The following is a 25,819-nucleotide window of genomic DNA, read 5'->3' on the forward strand; positions in this document are numbered from 1 at the left end:
GCTAGATCCCCTTCTGTAGATTGACCCTGACGTCATCAGCCAGTGTCCGTGTGTACCCGGACACTGGCTGATGACGTCGGGGTCAATCTACGGAAGGGGATCAAGCCGCTACCGTCAGACTCCAGCTTTCTCTTGTAGCTCAGACCCGGCAGCAGGGCGGCTGTGCGGCGCGGTAGCGGGTTTTTCTGCTGTGTGTGGGTGAGTTATGTTGTGTATTGAAGGTTCATGGTGCATAGTATCAGGAATGTAAACTGTGAGCATAATCGTTCCCTTCCTCCATCATGGTCGTCCTCCCAGCAGTCTCTCTGCCGCCAGCATTTGATTATGTTATAACCGATAGTTATTCCTACTGCTCAGTCATTTGTCTGCACAACATCTCTCCAAGATAGTATGACATTTGTTTTATGCACAATTTGGACTCCTGTTTGGTCATTTTGCTGCTTTACTTTTATTTTAATACTTGCCACTCTTCGCTGAGAGATCCCCATATACTGAAGGAGTTCAGTTTCTGAGAGCATGTACCTGTATAGATATCTTAGATTTAGTGGCTGCCTACTGTCAACAAACCACAACACATTCTTAGGGGTCTATATACTAATCGCTGACCAGCCGCGATTATGATCTATCCATATAGCCGGGGATATATATCTGCACTATGTACAAAGGGGAACTCACAGGGACAGTATTTGAGGTAACTGCTGTCCCTGCAAGTTATATCCCCGGCAAATTGTAAAAGTCTTTCACAGATATGGAAGCTGACACTGCGCACAGTGGGCCTGATTCAGACCCGCTCGCAAGTGGGTTGATGGTGCCCTAGTGCACATGCGCACTAGACATCTCTAGTGATGTCAGTGGGAGTGATTTTTGGCTCTGATAGCCAAAATCACTCCAGGGCTTGCGGTCACCGAGACCCTACCGCAGGGTCTCGTCGCAAGCCCGATGACCATCTTTATGGCTGCTCGCATATGCTGTGGGTGGTCACCCACAGCTATGCGAGCGGCCAGGAGGCCGCTCCAAGTTTAGGTAGGAGGGCCCTGATTCAGAGCGAGCGCTCTGGTCAGAGCGTCCGGCTCTGAATCAGGCCGAGTGTCAGCTTCCGGAGCGCCCAGAGGCTGTGAGAGAGTGATTGAAAGATCTCTCTCCTGCATCTGGAGCCCCCATAGGCTTACAATAGTTTACATAATCTGAAGAGGATGTAAACTACCGTTTCTGCATAATTTTTTTGTACTGTTCCTATGTACTAATGGTACAATGCAGGAAATTTCACAAAAATCTCAGGCAAAGTGCTAATTAGCACTTCAGATCGCAGTCCCCATTATTATCACTGGGGACTAGGATCTGGCCCCTATGTACCAAACTCCAAAAAGCGAAGCTTTTCAGAGTTTAGCCCCAGTAGTTTACACCATCTTCAGATGATGTAAACTGCTTTAAGCCTATGGAGGCTCCAGGTGCAGGACAGAGATCTTTCAATCTAGCTGTCGCAACCCCAGGCCGGCTCCGAAACCAGACACTGTGCTCATACGCAATGTCAGCTTCTCCTGGGGAAGTCTTTCACTTCTGTGAAAGACATCCATGTAATGCCGGGGATATAACTTTCAGGGACATCGGTTACCGCAACCGCTGTCCCTGCAAATTCCCTTTTGTACATAGACGGATCTCACTGATCCGTCCATGAATCTGTTGATTATTTATTTTTTATTTTTTTTAATCACAGCTGCTTGCAGCACGGATTGCACTGATCCGTGCGTGCATCTGTGATTAATTTCTTTTTAACACAGATGCATGCATCATGGATTTCCCTGATCCGTGCATGCATCTGTCTGCTATCACGCATGATCTAATGATATGCAAATCGTTAGATTGTGCATGATAGATCTTGTCATATTGTGCTGTTTTTGCTGCACATAGTGTCCTGGGGTGCCGGGGAGAGTTCAAGGGAAATCGCTCACGATATTGCATCGTGAACACATCGTCTAGTGCGCAGGTTCTCAAACTCGGTCCTCAGGACCCCAAACAGTGTTTTCCAAGTCTCCTCATAGAATCACAAGTAAAATAATTGGCTTCACCTGTGGATCTTTTCAAATGTATCAGTGAGTATTGAACACACCTGTGCACCTGCTGGGTGACTTGCAAAACGTGGACTGTGTGGGGTCCTGAGGACCGAGTTTGAGAACCACTGGTCTAGTGTGTAGGCACCTTTAGTCCAAGTGAGGTGAGCAATGGAATTGTAAGAAAAAAACATTCTCAAACATTCTAATAGGCACCTCACCATATGCCAGGTAACTAATGGATCTTTTTTTACCAGAAGATGGCTCAGTTATTGCTGCAAGACAAGCTGTCATAGATGTTAATGAAACTCTCCCTAAAAGCCTTAGTGCTCAAAGTGCCTTTCTGACACCCATTTCAGGAGCTATCGGCCACAACAGGTGATGTTTGTTTTGCAGCATAATAGCTAACCAACAGACACGTAGTAACTGGTTCTTCAAATTCATAGCAAAAATCAATGACAAAATATATAATTTTTTTTTTTTATTATTTTTATAAAGTTTTGTCCCCTTATACTAATTTTGTTGTGTGCTATTTAATAAAAAGTCATATTTTTCTACGTACTGTGTGTAAGGTTTTATGAATTTTCTTTCTTTTCCCATTTATTAGGATTAACATAAACGTACCAAGATGTCGTACATGCTACCTCACTTGCACAATGGTTGGCAGGTTGACCAGGCCATCCTTTCTGAGGAAGACCGTGTGTTAGTTATACGCTTTGGACACGACTGGGATCCAACCTGTATGAAGATGGATGAAGTTTTGTACAGCATAGCTGAAAAGGTGAGTGTGACTCAGAGGATGCATTACTTTGACAAATAATTGAACTGTTCATTTATGTGTTACTGTACACAACATGCAGATATGGTAATGTATTTATACAGTGCCTTGCAAAAGTATTCACCCCCTTGGCTTTTTACCTTTTTTTTTATTACATTACAACCTGTAATTTATTTATTTATTTATTTTTTATCTGAATTGTATGTGATGGATCTGCACAAAACAGTGTAATTTGGTGAAGTTAAATGAGAAAAATATATCTTAAAAAAAAAAAATTATAAATAAAATTCAGAAAATTGGCATGTGCATATGTAATCACCCCCTTTGCTATGTAGCGTTCCCGCTAGGCTGTTTTAGCAGGGCGCGGCGCCCTGCCCTCCTTCTGGAGGGCAAAAAGCACCCTGCCCTCCAGGAGGAGGGCAAAAAGCGCCCTGCCCTCACAGCCTGCGGGAGCCGTTCTCACCCGCGGGACGCAGTGTCCCGCGGGTGGAGAAACATGCGGTGACCCTGTCACCGCCGGAGAATAGACGCCGGGCGCATGCGCCAGGCGTCTATTCTCCCTGTCTGCAGGGCTTGGGGGCTGCCCGGCGTGTCCGTAAGTGCCGGGCACGCCCCCAAGAGTGACGAAAAGGGGACGCGTCTTATAGACACGCCCCCTTTTCCGATGACCACGCCCCCTTCTCGGTCGCGCGCCTTCGGCGTGCGCACGGGCATGCCCTCTCTAGCTCCGGCACCCTGCCTCCCACCGAAGCTAGAGGGAACACTACTATGAAGCCCCTCAAAAGTTCTGGTGCAACCAATTACCTTCAGAAGTCACATGATTAGTGAAATGAAGTCCACCTGTGTGAAATCTAAGTGTCACATGATCTGACAGTATAAACACACCTTTTCTGAAAGGCACCTGAGGCTGCAACACCACTAAGCAAGAGGCATCACACTATGAAGGAGCTCTCCAAGCAAGTCAGGGACAAAGTTGTTGAGAAGTACAATTCTAGGTTGGGTTATATAAAAAAAAAAATATCCAAATCTTTGATGATCCCCCGGAGCACCATCAAATCAATCATCATCAAATGGAAAGAACATGGTACCACAACAAACCTGCCAAGAGAGGGCCGCCCACCAAAACTCACAGACCGGGCAAGGAGGGCTGGGCTTTATGGAAGAGTGGCCAGAAAAAAAGCAAAGCCATTACTTTGTGATAAAAATAAGAAGACATGATTTCAGTTTGCCGAAAGGCATGTGGGCGACTCACCAAGTGTATGGAGGAAGGTGCTCTGGTCAGATGAGACTAAAATATTACTTTTCGGCCACCAAGGAAAACGCTATGTCTGGCGCAAACCCAACACATCCCATCACCCCAAGAACACCATCCCCATAGTGAAACATGGTGGTGGCAGCACCATGCTGTGGGGATGTGCTTCAGTAGCAGGGACTGGGAAACTGTTTTGAGTCAAGGGAAAGATGGATGGTGCTAAATACAGGGATATTCTTGAGCAAAACCTGTTTGTTTGCCTGTGATTTGAGACTGGGATCGAGATTCACCTTCCAGCAGGACAATGACCCGAAGCATACTGCTAAAGCAACACTCGAGTGGTTTAAGGGGAAACATTTAAATGTGTTGGCATAGCCTAGTCAAAGCCCAGAGCTCAATCCAATTGAGAATCTGTGGTCAGACTTGAAGATTGCTGTTTACAAGCGGAAAACATCCAACATGAAGGAGCTGGAGCAGTTTTGCCTTGAGGAATGTCCAAAAATCCCAGGGGCAAGATGTGGCAAGCTCATAGAGACTTATCCAAAGCGACTTGCAGCTGTAATTGCCGCAAAAGGTGGCTCGACTAAATGCTGACTTTAGGGCGGTGAATAGTTATGCATGCTGAAGTTTTCTGTTATATTGTCCTAAATGTTGTTGGATTCACAATATAAAAAAAAGTAAAAAGCACAACTTCAAAGTTGTAGGCATGTTCTGTGAATGAAATGATGCACACATTCAAACAATCCAGTTTAATTCCAGCTTGTGAGGCAACAAAACATGAAAAATGCAAAGGGGGTGAATACTTTTGCAAGGCACTGTACATTCAGAAAAGTAAACTCCAGTTTTCTTTTGTCTTTACATGTAGCTGGTTTTGCACAAGTGTCTATAATGAAAGTAAACCATGATACCTTTTGTACTGTGTTTGTCATCTCAAAGTCCTAATACATATTAAGTAAAATAATCGCCTTTTACCTGAGGTGCATTTAGCTGCTTGCACAGTATGGTGGCTAAAGCTAAACTCCCTGTCCTTGAGATCAGTGACTTGTATAGTAAACTAGGCTTTTGCACTCACAGAAACACGGCATATGCAACCACAAGCTGCATTTACCATCAAAAATTAGCTCTAAATAATTTTAGACTAACTTTGAGGTAAAACATGGCTGTAGTGGGGGTTTGAGATCAGCACTTAGTATGTTTAGCACAATTATGACACCTCTAAATTGTTGAAGCAAACTCCATCATTAGTGGCAGGATATTGTAATGTTTAATACAAATCTATTAATGTTTATATATTCTGTTGTCACTGCGTAATCACTGTACAGATATATAGGGGAATTCAATATGGAGCGAAAACTCAGTTTTTGCGTTAATATCGCACCTATGACGTCATTATCGCAGGTTTTAGTTTTACACTGTATTCAATTTCAAAGACTTTTCGCAGGTTTGAAAAGTCTTTGAAAAAAAATCGGGGATAACTTTTCACCACTGAATAGGTGGCGAAAAAAAGTGCAGAATTGGGGTTTAGGGGTATAGGCTTAAAAAAAATAGCCTGCACCCCTGGGAATGACATTTTAAAAATAACTGTAAAAAAAAAATGTAAAAAAAATAGGGACACCCTAAAAAATGAATTTAAAAATTGGGGTGAAAAAAAAAATGGGAAAAAAGTGTTTCAAAATACGGAAATAGGTTCAGGGCTATTCTGCAAGTATGCGGCAGGTGTATTCTAGAATAGGCTATTAGCGGCAGGTGCATAGTTGCAGAATTTTTTAAAACTTACTTTAGGGACATTAAAATATGCTAGTACCCATTTTCATGTACCCCAAATTTGATGGGACCACTTAAAAAAACAAAAAAAATAACCTAAGTGCTCTTCTGCAACACTTCTTCAATGTCGGGAAAAAAACACCTGCTGCGGCTATTTAAATCCCCGACTTTCATTTGCAGGCTAAAACGGGGGTACCCATAGTGATCACCCATGTTTTTACAACTTTAGGGAGGTCCTACAATTTTTTCCCAGGAAAATTTCGTAGTTTATCGCAAATCCCACTTCGCCAGGTCCCGTTTTCGTAGATTTTATATTGAATACGGGGATAAAGCGGGCGCGCGCCCGATACTTTATCCCTGAAAAATCTCCGATGTGGAGCGAAAAGTCCAGCACGGACTTTTCGCTCTCATATTGAATACCCCTCATAGTCTTGTCTCATCCCTATATAATCCATTTGCGGGGATTACAATTAGTCTGCACAGACAGTTACTGTGATTTTCTTTGAAACTTCTTTAGTGAGTTATATACAAGGAGAAAGCACATCCATAACCACATCTGGCATGGATAACCTGTAGTCTAGTGGAACTGTCATTGTACCAAGACACAGAACATTGACTTCCAGCACTGTCAGGGCTCATCGTCTATAATATATACAGTGTATAAAAAAATCTAAACATTGATAGAAATTAGGTCGTCACGTTTGTCCGCGTGCTGCCCCCTCTGCTCAGATAGAGGAGCAGACCCAGAGGGAATATTGTGGAAACACGGCATGCCTGTGCTATGTTTGATGTGCTGCACAGCAAACATAGTGTTATCACTAGCGGCCAGTGCATTGTTAATGAATGATGCAACTGTGATCGTTGCGCCGTTCATTAAAGTCGTCCAGTGTGGACGCACAGTCACTGACGGGCATTCGCATGTACCCGGCTTAAGGTGTTTCATTAGTGCTGATATTCCTGTGCTTTGGGAGTAATAAACTACAAGGGACTTTAATGGGCAGGAATAGCAAAACTGTTAAATGCATGTATTATCTGTTCCTTTGTATCCGATGCACCTAAAAGTAGTGTGTGTTTTTTAATATTTTCTGATAACTACTGTAGACAACTACCACACTTTATTACATGTATTGTATTGTAATTTAGTCTTATAGCATAAAGCAGGAGGTAGTGCACGTGTGTGTGTGTGTGTGTGTGTGTGTGTGTGTGTGTGTGTGTGTGTGTGTATATGGAATATGGACATTATGTATAATGGTTTAGTTGACGCTCTGGAACATGTAAAAAGGATATTACTGACATCTTGTGGTATGTTCCCTATATTGCAGTTCTTATTATTTTATATTCTTACTTTTTTCCAGGTAAAAAACTTTGCTGTGATATATCTGGTGGATATAACAGAAGTACCTGATTTTAACAAAATGTACGAGTTATACGATCCATGTACAGTCATGTTCTTCTTCAGGTAAGTCTCTCAGAGTAACTATTACTGATTTACTACCTTCTAAAATGAAAATAAAGACCAAAAAAATAATTGAACTGCAAAAAAATAAATTGCCAAATTATTTGGCATTATTATATCCCTGCATCCCCTAACTCTTCAGTGAGACTTGAGCAATAGGAAGTTGATCTTTCAGCCATAAAGATTGCACCGTCATATTGCAGGTATTCTCCACCGCCCACTTCTAGTCTAAAGGGGGGTATCCACTTAGCGATTTAAACAAGCGATTGCACGATAACGATGTCGTTATCGTGCAATCGCTTGTAAATTGCGCATGCATCGGTAATGTTCTAGACGGAAGCGACCCGCGAGCCCGCGGGTCGCTTCTGACATCGCCCGTACATGCATGGTCAGGTTCTGTATGTGCGGGGATGAGGGATGTGCCGGGAGTGAACGAGTGAACGTTCAGTCTAGGCACATCACTAGCTATACAAACGACAGCACGATTGCAATGTCGCAATCATACTCTCGTTTGTATATCGCTAAGTGGAAACCCCCAGTAAGGCTAGAGAAGGGGTAGGTGTTACAATCCGGTCAGCATATGTGTACTCACATGGTTGGTGTCCAGCTGATGATGGACCACCTGATAGTTACCCACACTATGTCCCTGAAATCCTGCACGATTGGAGGGTGGGGTTATGAGGTGGACAGGTTTTATAATTTTAGATAGGGAAAGTCAAAAGAATATTACATTTACTGGTTCTTTCAAGGATATCCTGATGAGAAAGATTGTATAGTTGGCTTGATTATTCTATTTATTTATAAACCTGTGGAGTCTCAAATCACTTGGTAATGTTTATACAGCAACAAAGACCTAAAAAAACAAAAATAGTTGACAAGACTTTGAACAATAGAACTACAAAATGACTTCTAAGTATCAATAAATAGAAATACTGTGAACCGCACTCTCAGGGTCTGATTCAGAGATGGACGCAATGCTGATATTTATGCAGATTGAGCGATTGTTAGCCATTGTGCGTTAGTGTAATTGAATTGCGAATACGCTCACACATAGGGGCATATCCAATTGGGCGCGAGGATTAGCGAGGTAAACGACCTCACGCCCAATTTTGGATTACTGCGTGTATGTACTCTCCTGATATCTGCAGTATCCAATTTTAAAAAAACTTGGCCGCGTAAAAAAAAAATTACTTATCTGCCCGGGGGTCTCCGTTGGCCTCCCTTCCATCTTGTCACTGAGGAGGGGGCTGCTGGGAGGCTCCAGGAGCTGGTGGGAGGAGCATGGGCTGCTGGAAGATGTAGTACTCCCAGCGCCCCTTACAGGGGGGAGGATTACACACACACTCATACACACACACACACACTCACTCATACACACACTCACTCATACACACACTCACTCATACACACTCAAGCACTGACATACCGCTGCTGTAGGAGACTGGATCCCGACGCTGGAGGAGGAAGACAGCACTGCAGAGGTAAGTAATTAAGGCTTCCAATTGCTTAATTAGTCCTCGTGGGGTGCTGCAGGGGTCCCAGAGCAAGTTCAGCTGATTTTTCATTAACGATTTTAGGAAAAATCAAACTTGCTCTGGAGATGCTCAAAATCTAAAAAACTCGCACCTGCAGGAAAACCTCACAGGTGTGGGATTTTTCAATGTTTCCGATTTTGTATGTGAACGTTGGATGTGAGATACTTTCCTCTGGGTGCTCAGTGAATCATTGGCATATGTTCGCAATTGTGATCCATGAGAGATCAAGAATAACACTTTGTGTGTGCATTATCCTGTGTAGTGCTGTTGATTAAAAATCAACACTTAATATATTATGCGTTCATAATGAAAACAAAAATTCACACATGGACCTTGAAGCCTATTGGCCAGTTTCAGACAATCAGGCCATTCTGTTTTATAGTGTAATGTGGCTTGTATTAATTAAACCACATTACTCAGATAATTATATAATTACTATATGAAATCTTGCCACTTATATTCATGGTGAATAAAATACATTTCCAGTAAATTGCATATTGAAGTAAGTTTCTTAAAATTACCTTATTTTCAAGTGCAGTAATGTTTTAATTCACTGGGTGACTGGTGGCCAGGCTCTTAAATTATTGTTATGGATTTGTAAGGTACCACCGTTCTCTGCAGCACTGCACAGCAGGGGGAAAGTGTGAGCATAAAATGGGACAAACAGGTAGAGAAATTGCAGTGAAAACAAAGGTAATGGAGGTCCCTCTTCATAAGAGCTTTATAATCTTAAACCCAAAAGGGCAGAACTGAGTCAAGAACAGTTGTAACTGAGTGGATATTTGGGACAATGGGAGAGATGTACGAAGCCCAGAAACGGTGCGCTGATACCGCTTCTCCCCGATGTATGATCAGGGGTCTGGGCGGTAAATGACAGGGGCGCTATGCGCCCCTGTCATTATCGGTGCTGCTATCTACAAGATAGCAGCGCCGACGGCAGGGCTATGTACGAACGGTCATAACGCATGACCGTTCGGCCGACTGTAGCTGTCGTTATCGACAGCTACAGCCTGGCGCTAGCCTATCCCCACAGCAGGGACAGCGCTGTCCCTGCTGCCGGCTCCATGACTGCACGCGGGGATCTCGCGATACTTGCGAGATCCCGCGCATGCTCAGTGGAGTCGGCCGGGAAGAGACACAGCGCATCAGCACTAGGCTGATGCGCTGCTGTCTTTAGCGGGTAGCGCCGGAGGGGGGAGTTAATGCTCCCCCTCTCCGGCCGATGAGATGTTTATATATCTCATCGGTAGTGCTTCCTGCTTCGCCTCAGTAAAGAGGCGAAGCGGGAAGCGTTATAGCGGCACGTTAAGTGCCGCTATAATACATCTACCCCAATAGCAGATGTGTGCCATTGTGAGCTGTATAGTTGGCTCTATTGTAGGAATGGGTTTTCAGAGTGTTTAAAAATGTGAAGGCTGCTAGGGCATTCCATAGGTGGGGAGGCGCACTAGAGACCTCTTGTAAGAGATGAGGCTCAGAACAGGCGAGGTACCGTTCAGAGCCTTATTTAAGAGAATGTGTGGTAGAGTATTCGGAGTTGGGGTTTGAGATATATCTCTTATATAAAGGGTGATGTTATTGGGGACTTTGATAGTGAGTAATTTGAATTGGATTCTGTAGGATATGGCAACCAGTGTAGAGATAAGCAGAGTAGTGTGAGACATAGGAAAGATGAGTCTTGCTGCAATATTTAGGTCTGGTCTAAGACTGGAACCGATGGTGAGGGAATTTCTATATAAGAGAAAAGAAATAAGCCCACGCTCGGTTTTACCCATATCATACATGGTACTAGCAGCGTGGCAATATTAATGCCATAAATGTATACAAAACAGAAATACTTTTGCTATCGGCGCTAACAATAATATACTGCAAATCTATATGTGTAGCAAATAAAACTAAAGGGATTTGATCAAAGCATATAAACCTGCAGCCCAGCGGCAAGGGACCCCTTCTTTTTTCGCAGGTCCCTACTCTAGCATATATGCCCAGCACATCATTACATTGCAATTACATGTACTCGCCTCCCAGATACAGAGGGATGCATCTATACACCGATTGTGAGGGACATTCCATATAAGAAGCTCCAATAGCTGTTGGTGACCTCTTATGTAAGGTGCACACCCCAAAGACGTAACAATGATCCAACCACCTGTTTGTTTTTGAGCAGTCAGATATTCAATGTGGGGAATTCAATTCAGTGCGAAGTTGAATAGCCGCGGGAGGGAGCTCCCAAAGCTATTCAATACACCGCGCTGTTTGGGCGGGCGAAGGACTTCTTCCCGCACCCCCCTGGGGATGCGAGGAGTAATCCGACAAAAGTGCCGGGCGCGTACTGTTTTACTGCTTAGCGCGGCGCTAACAGCCGCACGCCTGGCACTTTAGTCAGAGAATGCCAGTTCTCGCGCCTTAACACTATTGTTAAGTAGCGAGAACCGGCATTCTCCAACATAACAGCGCACTGAATTAAATAGCTGCGGCACTATTCAATTCGTGTTGAAATGAAAACAGCCCCCCGCCCCCCAATATTGTTTATACTAGTAAATTATAATTTCTATACGGTTACAGAAATCTGCTCATTCTTTCGACAAATTTTGTGCACTTATCGGCCCTGGGTGCTGCATACACACTGTAGGATATCTGACTGAACATCGGTAGATCAGCCCAATTATTGCACAGTGTATAGCCCACATTAATTTTGCTATAAGTAAATCATTGATCCCATTTGTGAGGACAGTCTGTTTAATGTTGGGGTCCGTAGCACAAATGCAAAGTCAAAGGGAGTGAGTGGAAAAGAAAGTGACATAGGCCAGTGGTTCTCAAACTCTGTCCTCAGGACCCCACACAGGTCATGTTATCCAGGTCACCCAGCAGGTGCACAGGTGTAATCATTACTCACTGACACATTTGAAAAGATCCACAGGTGGAACTAATTATTTCACTTGCGATTCTGTGAGGAGACCTGGAAAATATGCACTGTGTGGGGTCCTGAGGACAGAGTTTGAGAACCTCTGGCATAGGCTGTTGAAAAAATATTCACAAATAATTTATGAGAAGAGAAATGGAATACACTTTTCTTGTTCTGTGACCTGTGCATTAAACATCTGTGTGCCCTGTATATTAAATCATCTCAACATTTCTATGCTTAACTATTCTATTTTTTAATGGGTAGGTAGTGTAACAGACATCTGTTTTAGAACATAAGTAGATTCTGTGGAGCAAATCATGAATTGTTTCTGAGATTTTCTTTCTAGCTCATTGTAAATTGTACTTAATGTACATATTTTAAGTTAACATTAGTGGGTGTAAATACTTCATTATCAGAAGAAGGGCACTAAGGAAAATATTTCTGAAATTAGTCACAAATACCTACATGGAAGCAGTTATTTCTTTTCTCACCAGCACATGATAAAACATTTGCTCATTGCACTACCTGCACATTTATAATTAGAATAGGTGAACATAACATAAATATTGGTTTTGTGTTTATTATAGCAATAATTGTGTGAGATGATGATTTATTGTAAAACTTACCTTTTGTTAACTCTTTCTTTGAAGTCCATAGGGATCCACAGGGATACCATGGGGTGTAGGTGGTGGAGAAGGACCGGACACCAAACAGTTAAGCTGTCAACTGCCAGGATGCAACAGACCCTTCCCCCTAAACCTCACCCCTGATCCTGAAGCAAATTAGTTTAATAAGCCCAAGGCAGGAGGAGGAGAATAGAAAGACTGGTACACAGAAGAATCACACACGCATCAAAGAGACGGGAAACCGGTGACCAGGAAACCCAACCCAAAGAAACCAGGGGCATCAGGGTGGGTGCCCTGTGGACCCTATGGACTTCGAAGAAAGAGAGTTAACAAAGGTTTTAGCATAACTCATTTTCTTCTTTCGGGTCCATGGGGATCCACAGGGATACCATGGGAATGTCCTATAGCAGTATAGGGTGGGGACGCTCCTGAGCTGAGGAGTATCTTGCGTCCTATTGAAGCATCCTGAGAGGCACAGGTATCGAAGAAAGGTGTGGACAGAAGACCATGTGGCCGCCTCACAAAGCTGTTCAGCTAAGGTGCCACGGTGAGCTGCCCACGAGGGTCCCACAGAATAAGTGGAATGAGCAGAGACAGTAGCCGGCACAGGAAAGCCTGTCTGTGTAAGCCTATGAGATAGTCATGCAAAGCCATCTGCTCAGAGTCTGTATGTTAGCTGGCATGCCCTTCTTGTGGAATACATAGAGGACAAATGGGGAATCTCTTTTCCAAAGAGAACTTGAATGGTCCACGTAGATCCTGAGAGCACAGACCACATCCAAGCAGGCCTCACCTGCCGAGAAGTCTGGTGATTGGAAGGCTGGGATTATGATTTCCTCATTAATATGGAAATGAGCAACAACCTTGGGAAGGAAGGCAGGATGAGTTCAGCCCTGTCCTGATGAAAGATCAGAAATAGGGAGCGATAGGGTGTCAGATTTAGGGGCGCTTTCCTAAGGGTGGACGCAAGAGCGAAGAAAGCGTCTTCGCTGTGAGCCACGTGAGTACCACAGATCTCAGGGAATTCAGACGGAGGGCCTTGAAGGGCCCGGAGAATCACTGACAAATCCCACGGCGCCACTGGAGGGATGAAAGGAGTTTGAATATGGAGGACAGCCTGTAGGAAAGTGTGAATATCCGGCATTGGAGCAACTCTGCGCTGGAACCAGATGGACAGAGCATAGACATGCACTTTCAGCGAGACCAGGCGGAGTCCAAGGTCCAATCCTGCTTGAAGGAAGGCCAGGACTCTAGAGACCCTAAAAACTTGAGGGTCAAAACTTCTGATCGCACACCACTGAAAGTATGTGTGCTACACTCTGATAGATCTGGGCAGAGGTCGGCTTACGTGCTCTGAGCATAGTCTGGACCACCGAGCTAGAAAATCCTTTGGACCTTTAGGAGGCATGTCTCTAGCCTCGCCATCAAAGACACACCGGCCTGGTCCGGATGTAGAAATGGACCTTGAGACAACCAGTCAGGACGATGAGGAAGTACCAATGTCGTCTGAGCCAGGACAGTGCCTCCATCTTGCTTGAACTTCCGAAGGACTCGAGAAAGAAGGGAGACTGGAGGAAATAGGTATGCCAGATAGCAGGTCCACTTCATCGACAAGGCGTCTATGAAGGCTAGTTTGGTGTCCATTGTTCTGGACCCGTACACTGGCAGCTTGCGATTGTGTTGGTAGGATATGAGGTCCACCTCTGGCAGGCCCCACATGTCCACTAGGAGTTGAGACCTTTCCCCGGCATGCACGTCATGACGGCTGAGGAAGCCCGATTCCCAGTTGAGAACTCCCGGGATGAACACTGCGGTGATGGCCGGGAGGTGACCTTCGGCCCATGCAAGAATGCGTGATACTTCTGCCTCTGCCATTGCTGACTGACTTCGATTGCCTCCTTGGGGATTGATGTAGGACTGCCCTTGTACAGGCTTGCCCTGAAGAATGTCCTGAGCCAGAGTGAGGGCTCTGTAGATAGCTCGGAGTTCCAATACATTGATTGGCAGGCTCAACTCGACCAATATCCAACGGCCCTGGAAGGAGTGTTAACCGGTCATTGCGCCCTAACACCGGAGGATTGCGTCCGTTGTAAGGAGTACCCAATTCGGGATCCAAAAAGGGGCGACCCTTGGTTAGGTTAGACATCTGTAACCACCAGGAGAAGGACAGACTAAACTCTGAGGAGAGAATCATTTTCTGGGATCTGATTTGATGGGGCAACCTGTTCCATCTGGAGAGGATTAGGTGTTTTCAGAGGCCTGGAATGGAACTGAGCCTACTCCACCATGTCGAAGGTGGATACCATGGATCCTAGAATCTGCATTGCTGAGTGAACTGAGACTCGGCGACTGTTGAGTAATCTGTGCACTTGTTGTTTTAAGTGTGGAGATCTTGACTGTTGTAAGAAAGATTCTCTGAGCTTGAGAATCCAAAAGAGCCCCCAGATGGACCATCCTTTGTGAATGGTTCAGGGAGGACTTTTTCCAGTTTATTAACCAGCCATGTCTGTGTGAAGGCAATGGTTATTTGATGATTGCATTGAAGAACCCCTGCGAAGCGTGCTAAGAGCAAGAGGTCGTCCAGGTATGGTAGCAGCCTAACTCTTTGACAACGCAGCTGGGCCGCCATGACCGCCATCATTTTGGTAAGGACCCATGGAGCTGTAGAAAGTCCAAAGGGCAGAGCCCTTGCGGAAGCCGATTGCCAAGGAAAGGACTGCACCATAGGCTTTCCCTGGGGACGAAATGACCTGAAGGATGACATCCAAGGTTTTGCAGTAGTTGCCGAGAGGCAGAAAAGCAGTTTTTGATGCTGCCAAAGTGGCTACAATGTTGTCTAGATCTGGGCCAAGCAGGATCTCCTCAGTGTCAGGTAAGTATTCTAAGGCATTCTTAGAGTCTGAATCCACCTTGCATGACCGTAGCCAAAGAGTGCGGCGGGCAGACACTGACATAGCCAATACTCTAGTGGCCAGGAGACTAGCATCCAAGGTCGTTTCTCCGATATAGGAAGCTGCATCTGCCTTGTGAGCTATACGACATCTGATCTCTGGGGAGATACTCTTCTAGGGCATCTGCCCAGCTCTCAATTGCTCTTGCCACCCAGGCAATAGCCATGGTTGGGTGAGCAATGGCTCCTGAAAGGGAATACATAGATTTAAGGCCAGTTTTAATCTTTCTATCCTTAGGGTCCTTTAATGAGGAAGCTGTAGGGATAGGTAATGTGGAGCTTTTAATCTATCGCGTAACATGGGAATCTACTGCTGGGGGAGCCTCCCATTTTGCGCAATGAGCTGCAGGAAAAGGGTAACAATAGGTCAGGCGTTTTTGGAGCTGAAACCTTTTACTAGGCATCTGCCAAGCTGCTGCCATTTGTTTAGCTAGCTGATCAGAGAGAGGAAACTCTGCTGAAGCCACTTTTTGTCATTTAAACAGTTGGAGGATAGATCTGATAGCTCGCACCAAAGCTGGTATATTCATTTTAGATTGAATCTCCCTCAGGGGAAGGAGAGCATCAGTTTTGGAGTGATCGCCAGCGTCTTCTGCCTTAGCTGATATCTCAGATTCTGAAAGTTGCGTAGACTGTGAAGACAACACAGTACGCTTGGTAGGTTTACTGGGTAGGAGCTTCCACCTTGCAACATGTTTTGAAAGGCTGTAGAGGAAGCTGCTTGACTCTGTACCGAAGTAGAGAGGACATCTACCCATGGAGGTACCGGTACTACCTCTACCGGTTGAGGCAACCCCATAGGGGGAATTACTGCCAGGACTGTCAGGCGGTCTGCGATAGTAGCTAACACCTGAGTCAGGGATGCCCAAGGAGGCTCCTGGGCAAGGGCAGAAGACGTACCTGGTGTAATACAACTCGTTTTACAAACTCCGTCCTGGACAACATCCTTCTCATTCAAGCTTGCTGTACAGGATTTGCATGAGAGCAATGTAGGTGCAGTCTCTTGCTTGCTACTTTTGCCTTTGTTAGTCAAAAGTCGCAGTGTATACACTAATATGTGACCGAATACACCAAATACAAATAGGTATGGAAAAGCGATTATGCGATAGTGTATACAAATGGGTATGCAGTATAGTGATCCTGCCTATGCTTAAATAAGCTGGAGGAGAGCAGAGCATAGAATATGGTACTGTGTAGAGTGCAACCAAACAATATTTGACAGCCTTCACATTTATAAGTAAAAGTGAAGTATATTAGACCATGAATACACCGGCATTATAGGGTTATAGTGAGAGGAAAGGCATAGGCTGACAGATTAGAAAAATCATAGACATACAGTGCTAGCAAAAGTCACATACTTTGCAGAAAAATACTAACTGCAAAAGGGCGCTACATTCAGTGCTCAGACGCACTATCTGGTAGACTATAGCGCTACATAACCTGACTCCTGGGAGAGGTATGTAGGGGGACCGAACCCGGCGTTTTCCAGAGACCGCTGTGGCTGTGCCTGCAGAAAATGGCCACTGGAGACCTCTGAGGGGGCGGAGTCAGAGGAGGAGTACAGCTCAGAGCGTCCAGACCGTGGTGAAATGGCTCCTTGAGCTGGGGGAGGGGCCGCTGTAATAGGGAAAGCTGACCTCCCCTGGCTGATTTTTGACCACCGGGACGCTGGATTCCCGAACCACATGTACCCAGGTGGTCTAGTGGATCACTCGGTCGAGACCAGTGTTCACTCTCAGCACCTCCGGTCTGTCCCCTGAGACCGGATGTAAGACTACCCAGCTGCGGGCTACCGAAAGCCTTACCTCTCCTCTGCATCCGACTTGCAGTCTGGGGTCCTCCACGGGGCCGGTTAGCAAGGTCCTCGGGAGCCCCGCCGAAAGTACCAAGCAATGCTATGGAGTTTCGGCGCCAGGAGGGGTGATTGAGTGGCAGCACAGACGTCCTAAGGACAGTCTGATGCTGCGCACTCAGTAATAAAGATAAATAAAACAAAGCTTTGGGCTACATAGGCAGCCACTATTATAAAAGGTGATCAGAGCTCCTGCCGCTCTCCGAGCAAACTGATATGCCTCAGGCTCGGGGGGACTGGACCATTGCATCCTGGCAGTTGAAAGCTTAACTTTTTTGGTCCTTATTCACCTCCTATACCCCATGGTATCCCTGTGGATCCCTATGGACCCAGAAGAAGAAAAAAAAAATATATAAGTGCCTGACCACTTTCAGGTTTTTTGAACATTTTAGATGCATATATTAAGATTAATTTTTATGGACTTCAGTACTTCATGGGATTCTGTATAGTAGGACTTCCACTTCTGATTAGATACATTAATTATATAGTCAACAATGGAAATAAACATTGTACATTTTAAATAAATCACTGATGTTTGGTAGACGACATGCAGGTGAGGAAAAGAATGTATGAGAAGGCAGTGGGATTGGATACCAATCAATACTCTACTAGAGCATGTATGTATCTTATGTAGACCCTATGGTTTTCGTAAATCTCTTTATTACAAAAATAAATTTGCAAAGAGGGACATTTACACTCAAACTTTTCCTGCTTGGGTCATTTGCATGTAGAGTACAGTTACCATTCTGTTACTATATGGAGTGAAGTTTAACCACCAGTTTGTGTAACACGGGTGCACTTTCATTTAGACAATATTTTTAGTAATTTCTTCCTCATATTTTATTTTTGCTTGTATAGTGCTTTATTATCTTACATTCCTCATTGACTGCTTGATTGATCACATTACAATGTCAAAGCTATTGCTGCTCTGTATTTTAATGTCTTTTCCTCTTCCAACAGGAACAAGCATATTATGATTGATTTAGGCACAGGTAACAATAATAAGATAAACTGGGCGATGGAAGACAAGCAGGAGATGATTGATATTGTGGAAACGGTTTACCGAGGTGCCAGAAAGGGCAGAGGTTTAGTGGTGTCTCCTAAGGACTACTCCACAAAGTACAGATACTGATGGTCTTGCACAGTGACTACTTGTTTTTATATATTTGCCATATATCCACTAGGACTATAAGCCCCATTGTGACATGACAAGCTGGTATGAGTTCAGAGGGTGTGAGCAATTTTACAGTTCATACCTTTGGACACCGAGGACATGTTATGAGCTTTACAAGCTTCCTGATCTGTACGACTTCAATAAGAAGGGATCAAGCCTTAACCACCTTATTTATGTAAGAAGTGTCTCATCTGTACTGTGTAAATAAATATGGAATTTTGTAGTTGTCTATGAATATTGTGTCTACATTGGATATTTGTTTCAGTACTGGTCCATAGGATTACATGTAAAGATATAACCACTTTGCCTGCTGCTTCTGATTTGAAGAAAATTCTCTATATCCCCAAACAGACTGGTAGCACTGAGTGCAACTTCTAAGCACGCTAATCCATTTGTTGTTCAACTGACATCATAAAGTGAAATATAATATGAGATTCATGACACAATGCAAAACCTTCCAGCCTTGAGAATAGAAACGACAGATATAGGTTTACCATATTTATAGTAAACAGTCAGGTAACAAATAACTGGCCTAGTATAGGCATTGCATATATAAGTATTTTATACTCCAGTTACAAATTATGTAGTGTGACTGGATTTGTCCATGCAATGAACTGTGGCTGGCCATAGGACAGAATTATCCAAAAAGAGAAGGCTGGTAACTTGCACATACAATAATGTGGACTATAATGAAATATTGATTTTCTTGACTAATAATGCAATATTCAATGCATACCTCACTTACGGGGAGATGTATCAAGCCTTGGAGAGAAAAAGTACAATTGTTACCCAAAGCAACCAGTCAGCTTCTAAATGTAATTTCTGTGCTAGATGAATAACAGACGCTGTTTGATTGTTTTGGGCAACTTAGCCATATATTTATATCTCTCCAATGCTTGATATGTTTCCCCCTTAGAGAGGAGAACTGGTTTTATAAATTACATTACTATTTATTTGTCTTGCCAGAAAGCGCATTGTTTCCCTGTTGAAATTGACATCTAGCCAGTCAGCGACAATAACCTGTAAAACTGATACAGAACATTTCCTTTACATAAAATATATATCAGAACATAAGATTATCGACCATAATGCATATTAAAAATGCATAATCCCATGCTTTGGATCATCAGGAGACTGGATCTGAGTACTTATCAATTTTAAAAACCTTGGTAATACTGGTAGTACCCTGAGACAATGGCTGCAAGCCCTCTTACTGATCTATTGTATAGTGCTAACGTGGAGACTTGGACACCTTTACAATATATAGAAATGTTTTAATTTAGAAAACTCTTAAATACAACAAACAAAACCGCCGTTCTCTGTCCTCTTGAGCTGTGTCCGAATTTGCTGTCAGTGCTGAAACACAAACAAAATATATAATTTAGTTTTTAACTCTAATTTCAAGGTGGGTATGTTTTTTATTGCTTAGAGGAATCAAACACCATTCTGGAACTAGTTATTAGAGCACAGTGCTGTACTGTGCTGATTATACTCTGTAAGCAAGAGAACAGTTCAATGTCATACACCTACAGTAGATTTCCCTCCTCAGTTCTACAGGAGCATTTTTGCAACTCAGAGGTTCCCAAACTGTCCTCAAGGCACCCTAGCGAACCAGGTCTTCAGGATCTCCATACTTGAGTACAGATTGTCAATTTGAATGTGGTTCTAATTAAGTCACCTGTGCTCAAGCATGGATAGCCTTAAAATCTGGATTATTAGGGTGCCTCGAGGGTTGAGTTTGGGAACCTCTGTCATAGATAATAATAGAGCAAAAAAGCACAGGTAGCGGCAAACAGCTAGCACTTTGCAACCCTGTTGGACCACAGCTTCATGTCGGTGAATCAACAGGTGCTTTATTTGTGGCCTTGCCAATTAAATCAAAAATGTGTGCACTTAGCAAGTTTCTGACACAAAACATTGCTGGCTCCTTGAATACTGGTGATGGCATTAATAGTGCAGGTTAATGTCAGAAATTTAGAGTGTAAGCACTGAGTTTCTATGGTTAAAACTGTCCCCAGCTGTTCTTTCTGGAGTTTTAATTTTCTATACCTCCATCATCATATTGTTATGTACTGAAAGGGATGTCTACCTTCATACAGCACTTCCTGTACTGACTTCAAATCCTGGGCATGCCAAAAATAATTATCTGCTATGTCCATATGGGGAGGGCTTGGACTTCACACCCTAATTCTAAACAAAATGGGAAGTGCTACCTTGCTGAGAATAGTAGTTCCACACAGAGAACAAAATGCAGGTGCACATTAAAAATACTACAAACTGCCAATCAGAATGATTATAATAAACTCTGCAATGGTGAGTGAATTTGAGATGCTCCGCATAATGTTGGTCAGAAATATGGGCCCACCTACCTTTCCTGGTGACCTCATCTGGTGGGTCCCTTCAAGTCTATGGCACGGTCCCCCCCTGCCCAGGCCAGCACAAGCCAACCGCCACAAGGCATCACACACACACTTTTTTTTTTTTTTTTTTACCAATGTAACACCTTTTTATAAAAAATGTTTTATTACACATAGCTACTGCTTCTTACTAATGTAACATTTAAAATTCTCACTAGTGTGATGTCTTGGGGTGGTTGGCTTGTGTTAGCCTAAAGCTGGGTACACACCTTTACGATTGTAGGCTGATCGGGTAAAACTGTCCCAATCAGCTGTGCAGTCTGTCCCCGGTGTGACCCCCGTCAGCCGCGTACACACTGTGCAGACATAGCACAGTGTGTACGGGCTTGTATGGGATCGGGAGGTCGACCCGATAAATATTAAACCGTACATAAGATGTGACCTCCCTATACCGACCGTTGCAGAAGCGTTAAAAGCAGTTTATCGGATAACGCTCCTGCATCGGAACAGCCGTTCTCTCGATATTTGATGAATGGCCCGATGATTGTATAGGTGTATACCCAGCTTAAGAGGGCTCCCGTGCCCTACACTTGACCCTTAGTGTTAAGGACCCACCTGATGATGAGGTAGGTGTGACTATATTTTGGCCAAAATTATGCTAAGCATCTGAAATTTATAAATAGTTTATTATAATTATTCTGATTGGCAGTGCTTAGTATTTGGAGTATGCACCTGGATTTTATCTTTTCTCTATGTCCCTTAGTCCATTCAGCATTTGGTTGCCTGTAACATAAGTACAACTAGTGTAATCCTCAAGTTTATCATTTACTTTCTGTTTAAGGACCAACCACACTGTGGGCCTAATTCAGACCCGCTCGTGAGCGCTTGCAAGCGGGTTGATGTTGGGCCAGTGCGCATGCGCACAACGGACCCGGCTCCGTCGTGTGCATGCGCGAGACCTGGGTAGCGACGGGCAAGCCGTCGCTATGGGCCTCGCTACAAAGGGGGCGTGCTGTCGATAGTGAGTGACAGCACGCCCCCTTTGGTGGGCGTGCTGGGGGCGTGGCTGGCAAGACGGAGGCCTTCCCATGGGAACGCCTACCATCTGGGGCCGGCCCCACTGACATTACAAGTGATGTCAGTGGGAGTGCTTTCAGCTCTGATAGAGCCAAAGCAATCCAGGGCTTTCGGCAATGAGACCCTACCACAAGGGTCTCGTCGCAAGCCAGGTGGCCCTGATTTAGAGCGAGCGGCTCTGAATCAGGGCCTATGTTCACCTCTAATAGAACTCTACCCAAAGCAAAGTACAGAGCCTGGCTTTACCACACACCCTGAGAACAAACCCATATAGTGCACTACTGCAGAATCTTATGGCTTTATAAATATGTAATGATAATACTGGCAGTGTATTTTCAAACTACTATGTTTGTATTTCACATCTCTGAATATTTGAATGAAAACAAATCAAGAAAATTGCATCTTAAAAACTGATATAAAGGCTAAGAAAGCATTGCGTTATTGGCTCTGTGGAATACACCTCTGAGCAGCATTTACAAAATGCATTGAAGATGCCCAGGCAGATCCTAGTCTGACATTTTTACCTGCGCAAGTGTTTGTGTTTTGTCATTTGCAAAACAGAGGTTATACTGTATTCACTACTCGTTATACAGATCACAAGTCTGCGGTGATATGTAATAATGATATATTTCCAAGCAGGTGAAACTCTTGATCTTATACACAAGTATTATGTGTGAGGGGAGGATTACTTGTATTAATTATAGACTGTTCTGCAATCCATGAATCACTATTTATCACCTCTGGGATATTGTAAACTAAGTAAGAAAAGTATTCTTACCACAAAATCATCTGTTTTTTCTATGCCTGCCTGAGTCATCAGGTCACTGACGTCCTTTTGTAGTTCATCAATATTAGATCCCATTTCTTCCAGTAAGATATTAAGGAAAGTAGAGGCCTCTATATGGTTAGCATTATAGTTGACAATTGACACATCTGTGTCACAATTAGGTGTTGCATTTACATTAAATTAGAATGGGGGAACTACTGAAATACGGTAAACCTGCGTCCTGTCCATACCCAGTCTGGATAGTCACCAACTTAAGGATTTGCATTGTGTGAAATGTGAGCACATTAGGACTTACTCTTTGCAAAACCATGATGCAGGTGGGGCAGATGTAATATATGCAGAGAGAGTTAGATTTGAGATGGGCGTGTCCAAAAATAAAACCTAAATTGCAGTGTAAAAATAAAGCTGTCCAGCATTTGTGGGCTACATGCAAAAGCAGCCTTACATACAAAAAAGCCCCCCAAAAAACAGGAGAGTCATTTGTATGGGATGTAGTCTGTATACCAGGGCGCACAACGCCGGCGGTCAAAATCCTGGCATCTAATCCCAACAGCAATCAGAATCTTAGCGGTATGTATTAGGATTAGGCACTAAGGGAAGAGTTAGGGTCAGGCTACGTGGAGAGGGTTACAGTTAGGCTGCGGGAGGGGAGGGTGAGGCTGCAGGAAAGGTAGGTTAGGGGAAGAGTTAGGGTCAGGCTACGTGGAGAGGGTTACAGTTAGGCTGCGGGAGGGGAGGGTGAGGCTGTAGGAAAGGTAGGTTAGGGGAAGAGTTAGGGTCAGGCTACGTGGAGAGGGTTACAGTTAGGCTGGGGGAGGGGAGGGTGAGGCTGTAGGAAAGGTAGGTTAGGGGAAGAGTTAGGATACTTTCCTGCATGCATCAGGATTTCCATTGTTGCAATTACACTGCCGAGATTCTGACCTCTGGCATCCAGTATATCTTATATTTCCATTTCTTAGTCCAACTTGCTTCTAAATCTGCTCTTTTTACCAGTTTACTGGAGATTTAGTTAATTTTTTGGTTGCGTGTTGGAATATATACACATTTAACTTTATGCATGTAATATAGAAAGTGACTAGCTATAGTAAGAGAAAAATAGGAGAGGGGGGGGGGGGTTTCCATAGACCTTCCTATGGTTACCTATATACAACTCTTGTTTTGATTTTACATTGCATACAGTATGTGTTATAAATATAGGGCCTATGATTGGTTCCTGTTATTGTCTCAATGGCAATGGAGATAGATTTCCCCAGCACCCAAGGAAACTATGGACCAGCAGACGAGACACAGCAGTTACCAAAAGTTTAAGTTACGTAAACACTATACAACAGTACAACCCAGCAAGCAATGTAGCGATACATCACTTGCACCATACACACAGTCCGATCCAGCATATGATGGTGCAATGTAGCGTTACATGCTGCATGTAACTATACGGTGTTCATTGCATTGACCTGCAGGACAGCAGATGGGACATTGCAATCAACAACGCCCGGAAACGATGGATCGATTGTACACATTATACAGTGTGTATGATATATCGTTCCGATCCGTATCAGAATGATATATGATACATCATACAGTGTATACCCATCTTAAAGTATATCATGGGAGAAAAAAAATAAAATTGCTAATCAGGTTCTTCTATTGATTCTTGTACATGTATGTTTAATATGAGCTTTTGGAAAGAACTTTAGTGGACAATGCAGTGCTCATAGGTATAACTAAAAAACCTAATAACATGTTATGTCATCAACAAAATGTGCCCCTGAGTTGGGCAACAGACTAGTGGTACAGAAGGGAGAGCTCAACAAAATTAGCTAAAACATTGGCAAAATACTGGGACACTTGGTACATTTCTATGTATAGTGGGATCAGAGCGACTGTCATATATATGCAGGATATTACAAAAGCATATTCTGTAAGAGAAAGACATCACCGGGTGCATAAAAACAATATCAATCAAAGCTGTCAGTCAAAAGGATATTTCTCTGTGTTAACTGATCGGACATGGCCTGGAATCTCTCCTGGAGGGTTTTCAATAGACTCTCAGCCTGAAAGGCAAACAAGAAACATCACGGTCATACACATATACAATTATGTATTATACATGTTTATGAAACCCCACATACATCAGTCCTGTAGCAAAGCTTATAACATATATCTATCCCAAAATTTTGTAGGATGACCCAAAATAAAAATGTTTGTTATTAATGTGTTCATGTCAATTATATGCCTATGTAATTATATAGAAACAGTTTAACATTTACAACAGATTGACCATGAAAGTTTAATTAATTTGGTTCTAAGTATAGTCGTGAAAATTACAAGGCACCTTCACAGAAATGAACAGACGGTGGTTCCCAAGTGTGTCTAAATTATTTTAATGACTCATTGATGAGTGAATTGAGTGCAAGATTACATATCCCAGGGGACAGTATTATGTAACATACATTGCTAGACCCCTCGCCAAGTAATAGACTGCTAGCAATCAATTCTTGCAAATCCCACCCAGTTAGCAAACATGCCCAAAGGACTATCATACAGACAGGTTGCAGGCTTGTTTGTTAGTTTGTTTAAAGGAAGAGCTCTTTTGATTAAGACTGCATTGTGTCTTCCATATACCACACACAATGTAATAGATAACACACAAGAGATCATAGAAATACACTTACAAAATCAGAGAGGTCCTGTGGTGTCTTGGGATCGCTGTCTGCCATGGTGGTGTTACCTGTTTCCCGATGAGCAGGGACACTGCTGCCAAAACCTGCAGCACCCACTCCCCTATCAGCTGTGCCGCGTCTGCAAACACAGGGACAATGCTGCGTCTAACTGCCTTGGAAACGTCGGCACCAATGAGGGCCTGCTAGGAGGAGGCCAGTCACACCCAGCCCAGGAACTCAATACCTCTGTGTTACAGAGATTCTCTGCGGAATGTGTGCTAGACTATGCTACAATGTATCCATTCTTCTAACTGCCTGTACTTTGCTGCCTCTGGCAACTTCTTTGTGGACAGTATTGTAACTTTATATTATTAATACACAGCACAATGATATTGTAATACCTAAAGTATATTTACTCAAGAAATTTAATATTTGTGCAACATCACTGGAAACTTTAAGAGATTTATGGCCACATTTATCATTGATTACATTTTCAGGCGCGATGTTATTGCATTGCGGTATAGGGGAATAAAACCGCAGATACTTCCGAATCGCGAAGTCCTGGGCAAGTTAATAGTCTTCCCCCTCTTACCTG

At 43.6% G+C, this 25,819-nt stretch overlaps 2 protein-coding genes across 2 annotated transcripts; one reads left to right on the top strand and one right to left on the bottom strand.

Annotated features, from left to right (window-relative positions):
* Positions 1-56: 56 nt before the first annotated feature.
* TXNL4A (thioredoxin like 4A) lies at positions 57-18,575 on the top strand. Its single transcript, XM_088475892.1, has 4 exons — positions 57-198; positions 2,656-2,829; positions 7,198-7,301; positions 18,127-18,575. The coding sequence occupies exons 2-4, from the start codon at positions 2,677-2,679 to the stop codon at positions 18,296-18,298; spliced, it is 429 nt and encodes a 142-aa protein (XP_088332018.1). The 5' UTR covers positions 57-198; positions 2,656-2,676; the 3' UTR covers positions 18,299-18,575.
* On the bottom strand, positions 17,784-25,509 carry HSBP1L1 (heat shock factor binding protein 1 like 1). Its single transcript, XM_088475893.1, has 4 exons — positions 25,237-25,509; positions 24,549-24,615; positions 22,553-22,644; positions 17,784-19,696 (listed from the first exon to the last, which is right to left on the bottom strand). The coding sequence occupies exons 1-4, from the start codon at positions 25,279-25,281 to the stop codon at positions 19,691-19,693; spliced, it is 210 nt and encodes a 69-aa protein (XP_088332019.1). The 5' UTR covers positions 25,282-25,509; the 3' UTR covers positions 17,784-19,690.
* Between the last annotated feature and the right edge of the window lie 310 nt (positions 25,510-25,819).

The sequence above is a fragment of the Taudactylus pleione genome, unplaced genomic scaffold, assembly GCF_031769625.1.
Source record: "Taudactylus pleione unplaced genomic scaffold, aTauple2 ptg000179l, whole genome shotgun sequence".
Lineage (NCBI taxonomy): Eukaryota > Metazoa > Chordata > Amphibia > Anura > Myobatrachidae > Taudactylus > Taudactylus pleione.

What these genes read in the sequence shown, in the direction of transcription:
- TXNL4A (XM_088475892.1), top strand. Translation starts at nt 2,677, where the DNA reads ATGTCGTACATGCTACCTCACTTGCACAATGGTTGGCAGGTTGACCAG. An exon ending in TGTACAGCATAGCTGAAAAG is followed by an intron (nt 2,830 to 7,197) that starts GTGAGTGTGACT and finishes ACTTTTTTCCAG; the next exon opens with GTAAAAAACTTTGCTGTGAT. An exon ending in ACAGTCATGTTCTTCTTCAG is followed by an intron (nt 7,302 to 18,126) that starts GTAAGTCTCTCA and finishes CTCTTCCAACAG; the next exon opens with GAACAAGCATATTATGATTG.
- HSBP1L1 (XM_088475893.1), bottom strand. Translation starts at nt 25,281, where the DNA reads ATGGCAGACAGCGATCCCAAGACACCACAGGACCTCTCTGATTTT. An exon ending in CACAGGACCTCTCTGATTTT is followed by an intron (nt 24,616 to 25,236) that starts GTAAGTGTATTT and finishes TTTGCCTTTCAG; the next exon opens with GCTGAGAGTCTATTGAAAAC. An exon ending in CGATCAGTTAACACAGAGAA is followed by an intron (nt 22,645 to 24,548) that starts ATATCCTTTTGA and finishes TTAATATCTTAC; the next exon opens with TGGAAGAAATGGGATCTAAT.